Source organism: Astatotilapia calliptera, chromosome 16 (genome assembly GCF_900246225.1).
Source record: "Astatotilapia calliptera chromosome 16, fAstCal1.2, whole genome shotgun sequence".
Lineage (NCBI taxonomy): Eukaryota > Metazoa > Chordata > Actinopteri > Cichliformes > Cichlidae > Astatotilapia > Astatotilapia calliptera.
This window is the reverse complement of record NC_039317.1, coordinates 11,580,861-11,596,640: the sequence shown is the minus strand read 5'-3', so window position 1 is coordinate 11,596,640 and position 15,780 is coordinate 11,580,861. Positions and strand designations below refer to the sequence as shown.

The 15,780-nt window shown below is 38.5% G+C and overlaps 1 protein-coding gene and 1 long non-coding RNA gene across 2 annotated transcripts; both read right to left on the bottom strand.

The window, feature by feature from the left end:
- Positions 1-25: 25 nt before the first annotated feature.
- On the bottom strand, positions 26-5,318 carry LOC113008299 (uncharacterized). Its single transcript, XR_003270004.1, has 4 exons — positions 5,292-5,318; positions 568-763; positions 293-443; positions 26-196 (listed from the first exon to the last, which is right to left on the bottom strand). It is a non-coding gene; the product is annotated as an uncharacterized LOC113008299 (long non-coding RNA).
- A 2,674-nt stretch (positions 5,319-7,992) lies between these two features.
- On the bottom strand, positions 7,993-14,917 carry LOC113008148 (CD209 antigen-like protein C). The gene is made up of 6 exons (XM_026145346.1): positions 14,806-14,917; positions 14,614-14,715; positions 13,416-13,613; positions 10,697-10,839; positions 10,472-10,575; positions 7,993-8,329 (listed from the first exon to the last, which is right to left on the bottom strand). Exons 1-6 carry the CDS (start codon positions 14,873-14,875, stop codon positions 8,179-8,181), a joined length of 768 nt encoding a protein of 255 aa, XP_026001131.1. The 5' UTR covers positions 14,876-14,917; the 3' UTR covers positions 7,993-8,178.
- Between the last annotated feature and the right edge of the window lie 863 nt (positions 14,918-15,780).

Below are 15,780 nucleotides of genomic sequence, written 5' to 3'. Positions count from 1 at the left end.
TTCCAGCTACTTACCAGTACGGACAGGTCTGAATGTAAGAGCCCCACTTTGGCAGCTGAGGTGTCATAGGCGAGGTCAAAGTCAATAATTTTATTCAGTACGGCTCTTGGTGATATTTCACCAACATTACATTTTATAATTTCAGGTCTGTGTGTATTGTTCCAAGAGACTTGAGGTGATTAAACACTATTCCAGTCTGAGAGGTATCAAAGAATATGTCATGTTACGATTCAAATTTGATCAGTATCCATTTTCAGAGCATTAATGTAAAGAATCATGGAGTTAATCATACCTGCACGATGATGGGATGAATTGCCTTTTAATTGAGCAGTTTGAAATTTATTCCTTTCATGAAGTCAAAAAGACTTTTTAAAGATATTCAAACTCAGGAATATATTTGGTTTGTTGGAGTTACAGGCGTTACGTTTTCACATGGCAGTGAGCTAGAAACATGAGATGGTTTTTACATTAGTTTAACAGAAAAAAACATTTTATAGGCATTTCATCACAGTCCTTACATCCACTGCACACATCTTTCTAACTGAAATTCTAGGGAGCAGTTTTTACCTCTTGGTTTTCCAATGGGTCTTTGGGTTCTCGTTTTTCATAATGGCTACAGCCTTTTTGTCAGCCATACTGACACATTTTGCAAATGTGCCATAAGACCCTTCTCAAAGGAGAGTTCAAATTTGGTACTTGGAGGATCTGGAGGTGAGCCAGACTCCTGGGACTACCTTGTCCTGGGCATTGTTGGGGAACATGTCTGATAAAACAATAACAGATAGAAGAGAAAAGCAGATTTAAACTTAAATTATAATAAAATAACATAGATGGTAAATACTAATGCGAATAGAAGATACTATTATAGACAAAAATACTAGTAAAGTATTGTGAGTGTAAACCAATCTGTTGCAAGCTGGATGAACAGACAGCAGATTATACACTGTACACACTAACCAAATTAATGTTTCTTATTTCTTCTTCAAAATGTAAGATGTGGTCAGTGTCATGTCAATCACAAATTTAACAATCCAACCAGAGAACAGATGGGTTTGGCTGTCGGAGTGGTGCTTTACTGAGCTTTCAGGTCCTAGAAGGGTAACCAGTTTGAAGCTGGAGGATCTTTAAATAAATACCCCATAAGGCTCATACAAGCTAGGTCCCTTAACTTTGGTCTGTAAAAATTGTAACTTGTGTAAATATTTTTTTATAAACACAAATTTTCGTCTGTAGATGCACAAACCTAAAATTTTCTGATATTTTGTGCTGTTCAAAACTACGCAGCCTGTTTACAAGTACAAAATATTTATGACCACTACTTGAGCCCATACACGTGGTTCTTTTTCCCATCTCAGCCACGGGACTGAAGGCAGTACTGCTAAGATCAAGAAACGCAGAGAAAAAAAAAAGAAGAGGAAAACCCAGAGTTGAACTGTAGGGAAAGAAAAGGCCAGCGCACTTGCTGGAAGTCCAGAGCCGGGTGACTGGATCAAGGAGAGAAGTACAGTTGTAAGATGGGTTATTTATGGAAGCCCGTTTCCACCACTAAAAAAAAAAAAAAAAAAAAAAAAAAAGGGATCCATAACTCAAAATTTCGAGTTATTTTCTCGAAATTTCGACATATTGGCCCTGTTTCAGGAAGCCGGTTTAGAAAACTCAGAGTTAAAAACGATACGCAGGGTTGAGTAACCCCGAACTGTCCAACTCGGAATATTCGGTTTCAGAAAGGCTGATAACAATTAGTTCAGTCAACGCGGAGTTGCTTTAACCCCAAGTGAAGCGCGCGGACGAGGATACATAAAGCCCTGATAAGCGGAGCACAGATTAAGCGAGTCACCATGGAGACGGAGGGAAAGAAGGCGTGGTCAATGTATTTTACAGCGCTTGAGGCCGAAATTCTGATGGCAGCATATGCCGATAACACGCAAATTCCGCGGAAAAAAGTAACACAGCCACAGCTGCGAAAGACAGGGAGCATGCATGGCAAAACATAGCCGACAGAGTCAATGCGTGAGTGTTAATATAAACATTGATCTAGGGATTTCCACCCATTTAACACGTTATTTTATCATATGTTATTTTATTTGTTATTTTATACATTTTATTTTGTGATGTGATGTGAGCGCAGGTGCAACCCAACAGGCCCCAAACGTTCCTGGCAGCAAGTAAAAATGAAATAGAAAAATATAGTCCAAACAGGTAAGGTGTAATTGTATTATGAGCCATAGTGCTTGGTCTGTTTGTCCCATGTAAATCAATTGCAGTTAGAGGCTACATTAATTTCCTTTCTGTAAGCACTTATTGAAATTATCTGAGCACATTACAAGTACATATTTGCTTACTCTGTATGCTCAAATGTGGCCCGTTATAGCCAACAGAAAAAAAGCGGAGGCCCGAAAAACAGGTGGGGGTCCTCCACCACCACCACTCACAGAGGCTGAGCAGTTGGCCCTCAGCCAAAACAGTGGGCGCCCTGTGGCCGAAGGCATCTCTGCGGGGACATCCTCTGAGTCAATAACCCCGCAAGACACAAGTGCCTACATAGGGGGTAAATTCAAAATAATACATGATGTGCATACATCCTTTCTTCACAGTCACCTTTGCAGTGCTGCTCATTCATTTGATAAACTCTTTACCATAATGGATTATTTTGTAGTGAAGTTATTTTCCTACTGATTTTGCCTTCCCTCAGTCTTGGTTGTCTTTGAGAGCATAATGACAATGAAGTGTAAGGTGATTGGTATGTTTGTTAATTGCCATTTGGTCCCTTGTAAGTTATAAGTGACCTGTATAAACCTCATATTCTATCAGTTGATGGTGGTGGTGTACTGCATCTGGTGCAGCCTCCTGTTGAGCCAGACCAACATGCAGTTGTGAGTAATACTCCACAGATTATATGAGTGTACAGTAGAACAGCAATGTTGTTTATTTCTTTACTACAGGAAAATAATGAAGAAACATTGACAGCTGTTACAGAGGAGGAAGCAACAGAGACACTTTATGAGGTTTACATCTTTTAATACTTTGTGTACAGGAAATACAGGCGACCAATAAAGCCAGTTGAACAAAAAATCTGTTTATTCTTCTTTCAACATGTTGAGGTGATGGGTCAAAAGAAATGATTGTGACATATGGTGTCTCTGACTGCGCTTCCATCTTGTATGTCCGTGGGAGGGTCAGGATGTTCATGGTTTGGATCACTGCTGATGTTTGGTTCAGAAGGACAGTGTTCTCCTCTAATTGTGGCAATGTTGTGAAGAATCACACATGCCACAATAATGTCACATGCCCTTTCTGGGGTGACCCTGAGTCTTTGCAGGCACTGGAACCGGGCCTTAAGCATTCCGATAGTCATTTCAATTCTGGCTCTTGTCCTGCAATGAGCCAGATTATATCGCTGCTGTGGGCCCGGTTCAGGGTCAGAGTAGGGGGTAAGCAAATAGGGTAAACATGGATACCCCCTATCACCAAGCAAGTAGCCAGTGAACTCTCCTAAGACAGAAGGATACACTTCAGTTCAAATGTCCCTGAAGCAATTGGTCTTTATATATTTTAAAGTATTCTCAACTCACCATGTCCAAATTTTGTGCTCAGTGTACATTCACGGAATATTTGTGAGTCATGGACAGAGCCTGGCCACTTGGCTTCCACATTTGTGATAATGTTGGCAGCATCACATATGATCTTCACAGTGCAGAGAACACAAATTAGCATCCATTACTATGATGAAATAATTTGTTAGTTTGAAATGCTACAGGGAACTATGTACCTGTACATTAATGCTGTGGAAAGACTTCCTGTTCACATAGTCTCCTTCATTTACTAAAGGAGCAATGACTGGAATGTGAGTGCCATCTATACAGCCAATCACGCCTGGGAACCCTGAAAATAAATGTAAAATTTAAGTAGTAGTCCAAGTATCACCACATCATGAATTAAGTTTTGGTCATCCTGATACCTGCAATTTTGTGGCATCCCTCTTTGATGAATCTTGTGGGTCTATGACCGGGGAACACCACAAACGAGTACAGGAGACGTTTCATTGCAACTGTAACATTCCTGACTGCCCGACAGACGGTAGCCTTGGAAACGTGCTCAGCGTCACCAATATTATACAGAAAGCTCCCGTTTGCAAGAAACCGAAGTGCAATACAAATAATATCTAATGAACTGAGAGCATGTCCGCGATGTGTCACATGCGTAATATATGGCCTGAGGATGTTATTCAAATAACTTATAGATTGTGCTGAGAAACGGTAACGTTCGCACAGAAAATCATCAGGAAATGATAAAATGTCCAAACGCGCTCTGATCACTCTCTCCCGGCGGAGAGCTCTGCGGAGAATTTGGGCTTCACGATCTACTGGCTCTTCAAGGAAGTGACACGCCATGTCCGACACTTCCTACAGTCAGGTTTCCGACAAAGGGGCGGAGACAGTCAGGGTTAGTTGTAGTAAACCTGCTAGGGGGCAGGTTAGCTTCACGGCGTGTGTCGTCATAGTGACTCACTCAGGCTTCAGCTGAACTCGCTTTGTGAAACCGAAAACCCAGAGTTTTCGTTAACTCAGGGTATACTTACTCAGTTTTTCCACTAAACCGGCTTCCTGAAACAGGGCCATTAACTCGAAATTTCAATTTATTAACTCAAAATTTTGAGAAAAGCAACTCGAAGTTTCGAGTTAGCGCTGCCAATCAGTAATCTACGTGAATGACGTCATTTCCTTGTTACCCGGAAGCTGAAGCCCTCAGCTACAAATGCTACAGCTAAGCTACCGGTATTACATCCAGTCGTGAATGCACAGATTGCTGAGTGTTTTCAGCCTGGCTTCACAAATGATGAAATCCCTGTGTTATTAGCTGAATCACATGGTGTTACTATCAGCAAACGTACTCGCGAACAGTGTTGCCAACTTAGCGACTTTGTCGCTATATTTAGCGAGTTTTCAGACCACTTAGTGACTTTTCTTCTAAAAAAAGTCGCTAAAAAAAGACGTGAAAGTGCGTATCGCTTTTACTCTCAACAAGCAGCGGGTGCTGTAATGCAGTCAGTTCTTCTTTTACTCTTTTACTCTTATGCTGTTTTGTGGATCACAAGGTTTAAAACTACTTATAAACACACACACAAAGTAACTCCACCAGAGTGCCTATTTCGGGTCACTTTTGCCGGTCCAAGCCCGGGTAAAGGAGCAGGGTTGGAATTGTGACATTAAAAAAAAACAATAATTGCTAAAAGAAATTTAATTTGTAGTTCTAAATAAACTCTAAATGCATTTAGGACGCTTTTTACTCACTTTATGTCTCTTCCACGATGTTATTTCTCTCTCCAACAACATAAGTTACAATTAGATTAGCATGACCAATTATGCAAATTAGGCGATGACGTCATTTAGCGACTTTTAGGACAACCAATAGCGATTTTCCTTACTGAGGAGTTGGCAACACTGGACGGAGAAAGGGAGCCAGGGACAACAACATCACATTAGAAAGGTATAGTAATCGTCCACAACTATTTTCAGTTGCGGATGATAAAGGATTCAGAAAGTTTATTCATGCAGGCCAATATGACAGAGAATATGCATCTTCTTTTTGTTTTCATATTGTAATTTATATTTAATTGTGTTGTGGTTTGCAGTGTTTTGTGTTGTTTCATTTAAAATTTGTTTAAAAGGAAAAAGCTGAAAATTTAAATAGTTAAAAGTTGAAATGTGAATAGTTGGTTTTTGTATTATATGATTTATTTATTACATTTTATGTGGAGTGAATAAATAAAAGTATATTTACGGTGGCCCCTAGAGACAAAGCACGTACAAACTCCAAAACACGTACAAACTCCAAAACACGTACAAACTCCAGAAGCACGTAAAAACTCAGAAGCATGTAAAAACTCCAAAACACGTACAAACACAACAGAAGTGCTCCAGGATGCTGGGCGCAGTGTTGAGCTTTTGTTACCTAGTGGCTACACAAGCCAGCAAGTACCAACGACCGGATTTGGTGTGTGGTAGTAACAGGTAAATTAACTTTTTTCTAAAATTATTTGAATATATATGAGTGGTTGTGTATAAATACACAAACCATACACATATGCTTTCAATTGTGTAATTTAAGTGATCTAGTAGCTCTGTTTTGGAAGTTCAGTTAAAGCTAGAAATGTGTTTTGGAGTTTGTACGTGCTTTGTCTCTAGGGGCCACCACATATATGTTTATATATAAATATATAACTAAAACCACTTTTTTTACATTAGTAATTCCTTTTGTGCATAATTGTATATTACTGTTAATAATAAATAAATTAAAGCAACAAAACAACCTGAAGAGCCGGTTCGGAGCCGAAAGAGCCGGCTCTTTTTAGTGAGCCGAGCCGAAAGAGCCGGTTCTCTAAAAAGAGCCGGAAATCCCATCACTACTGCGAACACGCCCCCCTACACTTTTTAGGTATCCCAGCTGCTCCAGTTTATCTGCTGATGGGTGTACCGTGACTGACTGTGTACGTGACAAATAAAATTTGAATTTGAATTTTACTACTCGTTAAATTAAATGGTAAATGGCCTGTATTTGTATAGCGCTGTACTTAGTCCCTAAGTACAGCGCTGTTTAAATGAAAACAACTTTAATGTTTTCATTTAAACATATTTTTAAGTTAATTAAAAATTAAATCTTTTTATGCCAGCTTTTTGCTTTGCTTGACAGTGTATAGAACAAACCCGATGACACAAACTCCCAGAAAATGTAAACATCAAACACATCCAGACTTTGAGGGCTGTGCAAAAAACAGAGATGACCAACCCACCAAAAAACAGCTGTAAATATTTGTGGCTATTACAGTAAACACTGCGGTGTTTTCCTGTATATTTTATTTTATAATTTGATTTATAGTGAGCAACATGAATGTTAACAGACTGAGAATTTTACAACACCGGTTGTAACAGTCATTGCTTTCTGTCTTTAAGAGTCTCATTTTTTTCCTTCCCTGTTTGTACGAGGATTTCTCCAAAACATGTGATGGTTACAACTATTGACAGTCTGGTTTAATAAGTATTTTTGCTTTGAATTTTGCTAGGCTTTGTGTCATTGGCTGTATCCCAATTCAGGGACTGCAGCCTTAAAAGCCGCATTTTAAGGCCGATTACGTCACAGCAACGCGACGAAGACTGTCCCAATTCGAAGGCTGCTCGAAATGCGGCCCTCAAATGCGTCCTTCATTTCCCTGAATTTCAAGGACGTGGCGGTGTAGACTTCGTGGCCCAACATATCCCAGAATGCATAGCGCGGCGCTGGGTGTGGATAATTTTGCCGAAGAAAAAAAAACGGCGGATGAGGGGCGCCCGAAGAGTAAACTTTAAGTAAGTACTGAATATTATATCACTTATTTATGTGCAAATGTTTAATAACGAAGAACATTAAAACATTACTGTTGGCCACATGTCGGCAAAGTTATGTGACATTAGTGGCGTTTGTACTAACTTGGTTTTAAAGCCTTTACTTTAAAATACACGCCGTTCAATAGCTGACCTTAATCTTACAGAGAATAATCAAAGCTCATGTAGAAACAAACAAACAAATGAACAAAAGGTTTTCTCTTTCATTTCTGTCAAACAATGCTGTATGAAACGTTTCCAGCTGTTAGTATCATGGTTGCTAGGCAACCTGGGCAGCGCAACGGAGGCTAGACCGTCCCATTTCACAAGCCTCGCACTTCCGGCCTTAGTGGTTTATAAGTACGCGGCCCCTGAGGATCGTTGAGGCTGCGTACTTTAAGGCTGCAGATCCTGAATTGGGATACAGCCATTGTTTCACAGAACAGCATCATCAAGATGTAGTGATAGCCAAACTGGCCAGCAGGTGTCACTGTTGAGATGGGTTTAGATCATTAGATACCCACTGAGCTCAGACTAAATGTGACTGCAGCCATTGTTCTCCAGAACACAAGACTTGAGACTTTATTTTTTATTTGTTCCCTAACAAGGGATTGATTTTTTTTAAATGATATTGGAAAACACACAACACTTCCACAAGTATCTGGTATTTCTACTGGCATAAACATAACTTTAGATTTAAAAGGTTGCACATTTTTAGCTACAAAAAAAGAAGAAGTTAAAATGGAGTGAAAATGACATGTAGGATAAAATAAAAGGCACAGCTGAATTAGTAAATACATGTCAGACAGTGGTCAATGAATTATTCTGTTGTATGTTTTTCACAGATCCATTTTATAGAGGCTGAACATGAAAGATCATTCCACGATGCATCAGTTTCTACTTGAACGCAGTCCTCTTCACCCCACTTTGGGTTTCCACCACCGTTATCCGGTTGTTTTGCCATCCAGTTCCTGACAAGTTAGTGAACAAGAGAATTATTGTATTTGACAAAAGACTTATATAAAGGAGACCCCCCCCGAAAAAAACAAATCAAAAAACAAGACAAAACACAAAAAAACTAAACAAACAAACAACCCAAAAAGCAAAGAAACATCAGCTTAATTTTCTATTTTTTTTAATGCAGTGTTTATAGCAATATAACTGTGGTAATTTGCTGAGCAATTCTTCTGACCGTATAGGGCCTATACGGTCAGAAGAATATGATATAGATATGATATATGATATAGCATAGCCTATAGTATAGGCTATGCTAAATATAACTCAGCAGTTTCTAGTTTGACTAAACCCACTGACAGCTCAGCCCACCAATGAGCTTATTTCTGCTGAAAATTCAGTAAAAGTAATAAATTCAATTAAAGTGTACGTTCCAAAAGTACATGTTATGAACCTTTCCAAACCAGTTTTCCTTGCTGAACATATTATCAGGTGGGTAGGAGAATTGATAAGGACTTTGAAAAACAGAAGAGCAGTGTGCTGAGAACCTGAATAACATTCTCTACTCTCTTTAACAAAGTCACTGGATGTCTGCCATGTTAAAATAACCAGGAAATGACTACAAATTGGGCATATGACTTCAGCACCATGATTTCTTAAACTACTGTTTTACAGAGGTCAACCTTTGAAACATGTGAAAAATAAAACTTAATTACAAAGGGTGATATTAAAGGAGAAGGAATATTTAGGGCCAGATTTATTAAAATATGTGGCACTCAATTTACTGCCAATTGCTCTAAATCTAATGCTCTCATATTAGAGACTGTCACAGTAAATGTTTTGTCTTCTTCTACATTTGTACAGCTATTACAAAATTTTGGACTTATAGCCCCCTTTCCCTGTTAATGCCCTACCTGCCCCCCTGGCAAAACTTTGCTAGACCCGCCCCTGCACAGTTACCAGATGTCAGCTACCTAAAAAAGGATCCTGGTGTTATTTGTCTCTCAGAAACAGTTCATAACTTCCCTTCAACTCATTCATGTCACCTAAAAGGTAAACCTGTTTCTCCATCACCTGTTCAGCTCTGATGATTCAGTAAGGACATCTCCTGGTTTCATCTTCATGTTTCCCTCTCATCATATATCCAAACCGACATCATGACCAGCAGCTTTACAGCTGTGGCTCCAGCAAACATCAGCTGATACTAGAAATTAATATTAAATAAATTCTAACAACAGCTGATCAAGCTTAAACGTGCTGCTGTTGTTTAGCGTGACAGCCGCTGGTTTCCTCTTTCTGGCGCAAAGTGGGCGATAAACAAACAAGAGAGAAAAGCCGATCAGCTGATCATTGATCAGTTTCATGATTGAAGTAGAAACAGGAGATGGAGGGTGAGAGGATGAGAGAAGAATAGGCAGCTGTGCAGCAAAGACACAGAATAATTCCAGCTTTGTCTTTTTCATTGTAGCTGAAGTAGGCTACGGGACAAACTGCATTTCTTTTCACCTCAATATGAAACACGTAATATTTTCTCTGAATACGAGATAATTTAGTTTTTTAGAGGACGTTGGCAACATCATAGCACCCACCCAGCTGTATAGAAACTCCGTCATGCTAGCTAGTACGCAGTACGAAAATGTCAGCACAACGAAAATAAACTTCATCTAAACTTGGTTTCTATCTGACCCAGATACACTGCAGGTCATAAATTCTTACCTGAAGTTCAGTTCACCTGACACTCGGACAGGCGGCCACCTCGGATCTCTCCTCCTCCTGCCTCCCCTTCCCTCATCCACCTGCTGGCCTCCACCACTTGCTAATGTTACTGAATCTGTGGAAGCTCAGCGATAGCCACCACACGAAGTAACGAGTAATGACCCTATCTAAATCCCAGTAACGATTAACGCGTTCCTGATTTTGGCATAATAACTAGTTACCGTGCTCGTTACCACACTAATAACGTAGTTACTGTAACGCGTTACTTAATAACACGTTAGTCCCAACACTGTAAACGAGGTAATAAAAAGGAGTATTTCCTAGGAATTTGTAGTATTCAAACAGCATTTACTATAGTTGATATGCAGATTCTCCTGGGTGACATCACTCAGTTACGAACCTTCCTGAGCAAATGAGACCACTGGAGCAAAGTGAAGACTTACTTTAGATTCAGTGGAGTTCCATCGACCCATTTCCAATTTCCTTCCTCTTCCTTGTCATTCAAACCAATCCAAGCATATTCCTTAATGTAACTAGATATAAATGCCTGTAAAATATTTATTGTTTAAAAGAGTGAGGAAAGTAATTGATATAAAACATTTTCAGGAGTGTAATTTTGAATAACTATTTACAAACACAATGACACATGCATACTGGTTATGCTGTACCTTGTCTTCAAGGCTTTCTATCACCACCAGATCTGCTCCTTTGCTTCTGCAGTCGTCTCTACCTTCATCCCAGGAACCAAGCTTTTCAGATAATACATAACAGCTATGACCGAACATGATCCATCCTTCAGGACACACTTTCTCTGCAAAAAACATTGAACAAGAGGCATTATGGATGCACGGGCCTGGCACATGACAGCTATTTTGTGAATTCTTGATGTCACTCTGTAAACAGGCCAAATAAAATGTACACAAAGATATTATGTCACTGATGTTACAATGTTTTAAATCAAATCAAATCAAAATTTATTTATATGGCACATATTAAAACAACATTGTTGACCATAGTGCTTCACAGTCAGTAAAAGCATGAGACAATTAAAACAAACAATAAAACAGGACAACAAACCATAGGTAACAACACAACAAGCTAGAACAGCCAACTAGTTAGAATCAAAGGCCAAAGTAAAAAGATAAGTTTTAGATAAGACGTGATTTAAAAGACTGGCTAGACTCGGTAGTACGAATATGAACAGGGAGGTTATTCCAGAGTCTAGGTGCCACGGTTGCAAAGACCCGGTCACCTCTCGACTTCAGTCGAGACCTAGGTTGTGCTAGGAGCATGTGATTGGACGATCTAAGTGCTCTGTTGGGATTGTATAAGTGGAGTAGTTCAGAGAGATAGGTGGGCGCTAAATTATTCAGAATTTTAAAAGTGAACAAAAGAATTTCCTCAGTGATAGTTTTTTTTAAAATTAATTAATATGTGCTTCACTGAAAGTTGATGTAATCATTAGTTCTTAGTTGAGTTGGTATTTGCTTAAACATTTTTCAGCAGTAGTTGAGTCCTGCACTTCAGCCCTAAAACGAATAAGCAGTTACAAAAAAATGCAAACATGGCCTGACATCCCAGTTAGCAGTTAGGTAGAGAGCTATGAAATGCAAATGACAACTATCTTGTTCTCGTTAGGATTTTATTATAGTAGTCAAAAGTTACAACTTTTACTTAAAGCTACAGTTCAGCTGACTTTCGTTTTCCCCCTTAAAACGAAAGGTAGGGTGTAATCAATTTGATTTGTTTGCTCGTCTGTCAATATCAGGGTTGTCAAACTTAAATGAGCTGTGGGCCACTGCTGACAGAGTCATCGCATTGGCCAATTTAGTGTTCAAGTAGTACAAGACAAACAAGAAAACACACAAATATTTCCAAAAATTTGGTGTTTTGTTTGTTTTTTTCATTTCAAAAATTGTATAACAAGACAACTACAAACGTGAACGCAATTATTTTTCATCTCACTCTTAACTAACCAAAGTCTTTCATTGAACTACCAAATAAACAAACTGGTACTCTCTTTCTGGCCAGACACGTGGCAGCACTTCTGCTATACTTTTGTATGTGTCACGGTTCTGGGTCCGTTGGACCCAGTATTTTGAGTTTATTATATTTCGGTTTAATTCTGCTTCATGGATTGTTTTCTTATTCTCGTAGTGATGATGATTATTTCTTGTTTCTGTTTATCCGTGCTTAAGGATTTGTTCTCAGTTATATCTCACGTTTAGTTTAGTTCAGGTTCCATGTGTCATTCTCTGTCTGTCTCTCAGTGTAAAGTCTGCATGCTTGTTTAGTAATTCATGTGTCCTGTTTTATTGTGAAAGTCTTTGTCTTATGTTAGTGTGTGCAGCTTGGTTCCCCCCGTCTCGTTAACCCTGATCTCTCCCAGCTGTGTCTCCCTCCTGTTGCCCATTCGCTGATTACCACCCTGTGTATATTAGCCCTGTGTTTTCCTGTGCTCAGTGTCGCGTCGTACCCTCAGACCCTGCCTGTGTGTTCCTGCTTGGTTTGGGTTCTGTTTTTGTTTCATGTCAGCAATAAAAGCTGTGGTTTTAGTTACATTTCGTCTCGGAGTCCTGCATTTGGATTCACATTTCCACCTGCCCGCACACAGAGCCCTGACAGAATGTATTTAACAAACTAAAAATCCAGACATAAGTATACACATTAGTTTTTGACTGCTAGTGAAAACTGTTTTCTTTACAAATAACTCTCACCGAACTAGCACGACCAATCCCTCAACGTGTTTGTACTCTCTGCTCAATATGCCTTCATATTAAATATTTCTTTTGCTTTTTAAAGAACTTATTTTAACATTGCACTAAACAACAAAACAAATCCTCCCTAACAAAAAAAGTAACTTCAAGGGCCAAATTGCATCATATTTCTTCACGTCAATATGCCCAGGCCGCAAGTTTGAGACCCCTGGTTTATGTGTTTGTTAGCAGTATAGTGTCCTCAGTTTTTGAGATATCATTTTCAAATTTTTTGTCATGGTGGATATCAATAACAGCCAGAGCTGATTTAATTTAGGTGAAAATCGGGTTAAGGTTGCATAAAATATTAAAATATTAAAATCCATAAAAACTTCATTTTACCTTCATCTTACCTACAATTTTTAATGGATCATCTTGAAACTTCACAACAATATTCTAGGCCTTAAGTACCATTGTCGTTTTTAAACCAGTGCACACAATATAGCCAACAATGGCTGTTTTGTACAAGCAAGTGCTAGGAAAAAAAAAGTCAAAGTAATTTAGTGTAGCACTGAATTTGAGATGCCACATCATTATATCATCACCAGACTGTGAATTTATCACTGAATTTTTCAACAAAACCACAAAGAAACAAAATAAGTAAATCTCAACAGCAAATACAAGGACTCACTCTGTTTGGACAAACTCTGAAGGTTCTTCAGCTCTTTGGTGGTTTCAGTGAGGTTGGCTTGCAGCAGATCTCTCTCCTCAGTCATAGAGGAAAGTTTGTTACTCACAGCAGAGAGATTTGCATTCAGAAGGTCTCTCTCTTCAGTTATAGCGGAAAGCTTGTTAGACTCAGCAGAGAGATTTGTAGCTGAGACATGATCTGAAATAAATCAAAATGAATGATTTCACTCATAATTGAACTGCTTTCTCATAAATCTAAATTTAAATATTTCAAAATGTTACCAGAAGACAATGAAAGATGTTCATAAAATAAATGGTTTAAAGCTTAAGTGTTTTCCAAGTGCTATTAAACAGACAAGGAATTTTGAACACAGCTTTTCCAAAACATCCTGCTTACATTATTTTACTTTGCAAACAGAAACAAAATAATTTTGCAAAAAAATAAATTTACCATGGTCAAAATGATTAGCCCCCTGGGACTAATAGTCAATTGTGTATTCTCCTTGCTGAATAACGGCCTGCAGCCATTTGTTGCAGTCTTCAATAAGTCTCTTACACGTCTCCTGACTAATCCCAGCTGATTCTTGTTAGGCAGCTACTTCTGGCATGGACCTTGGTTTTCAGTTCACCACATATTTTAAATGGGATTCAAGTCAGCGCTTTGTGCAGACCAGTCAGCAACGTGCACTTTAGTTGTCTGGCGATTGTTCTTCACTCAGAGCAATGGATGTTTTGGATTGTTGTCATGTTCAAAGATGAAGTCATGACACAGACCCAGTTGTGTTTCTGACTGCTTGAGGTTTTATTTGAAAATCTTTACGTAGCCTATTTTCTTCATGATTCCTTCCACCTGACAGGATCCCCAGTTAGAGATGTGTTTATGCATAATGCTCCCACCACTGTGATTCTCTGTCTGGACATATTGTTTGAGTTGTAAGCTAATAATTTTGTCCTCATCTGTATTCCGTGTCATATCCTGTATGTATCTTTGGGAAAATGAGAGTAAAAAATTGCTTTACTGTGAATGAGGAACTATTGTTTTTGTGTTCTTTAAATGTTTTGGATCAGTGAGACTTCTTAAGTTCAAAGCTTGTGTAATTTGTCAAATTAGTTATAGATCGGGCTGATGCCATTCTACTTTTTTTTTTTATGTGGGCTGATTAGTGTTTGAGTGATCATTTATGAAAAACCAAACTCACAGTAAACACCGAGGGTGATGAGTCCAATCAGCAGGAAAACACTCAGCATTCCCAGACAGATAATAATTCCTAAATGGGAACTCCTATCACAGCCGCTTGTTCCTTAAAATAGAAATGAACACAGAAACATTCAAGCTGTACAACAGTAATAGGTGTTAAAATACATTTTCTTTTCTGTCACTTCTTTCTTACCTGTGTGACCTGGTGAAGGTTTTGAATTGTTATGCTTGGGGTATTCAACATTGACATAAATTTCCTCCATGGTTCAGATGCAGATTATTACTTAGAGCTCAGCTCTGCAACACAGGACAGATGAACTGTTTGAACACTGTCAGTTTCCTTTGAGGAAGTCACACATTTCAGATATTAATACTTTCACATAACACTATACAAGCACTGAAATGTGAAAAGACAAAAAGTCAAACTTCTCTTTGGTTTAGTGTTCATTGCTGTGGTTTATTCTTGTGAAAGATGTAAGGAGGCATTTAGCTTTTCACAGAGGTGCAAAGAGTCCTATGCAAACCCTGTTGTTTGTGTCACTATTGGTCTTACGTACTTTAAAACAAAAAATGCATATAATATAAAGTAGATATCTAGATTATCAATCACTCTTGCTAAATACTTATAATAAAAATGTTGTCCACCATATATCTGCATGGTATTGTTTTCAAAAAGAAAGGGCAGCAGTCTACACCTTTTATAACTGTGACTCAAACTAACGTTTTAGAATGAAGTGTAAATTTATTTCTTCAAAACACAAATTTGCATTAGACTTGTTCCTTTTCACATTTCATTGCTGGTATATTTTTGTGCGAATATAAAGGCTAAATTGTGACTTCCTCAAACTCTCCAAATAAACTAACACGAGTGATATGATTTGCATGTTCTCTGCTGCAGAGCTGAGCTCTGAGATATAATTTGCATCCTTATGAGCCATGAAGGAAATAGATGTCAATGTTGAATGGGCCAAACCTAATAATCATTAAATACCACAGGTATGAAAGAACTGAAAGAGAAGCAAACAGATGTATGTCAACATGTTAGTAACAAAATGCCAACTCAACACTCAAAAATGTTTAAAATGCTGATACTAAAACTGGAGTCAGTTTCCTTTGTCAAGTTATGAGGAAGTCAGTTTCTAAAACGATAATGGATATTTTACTGTTT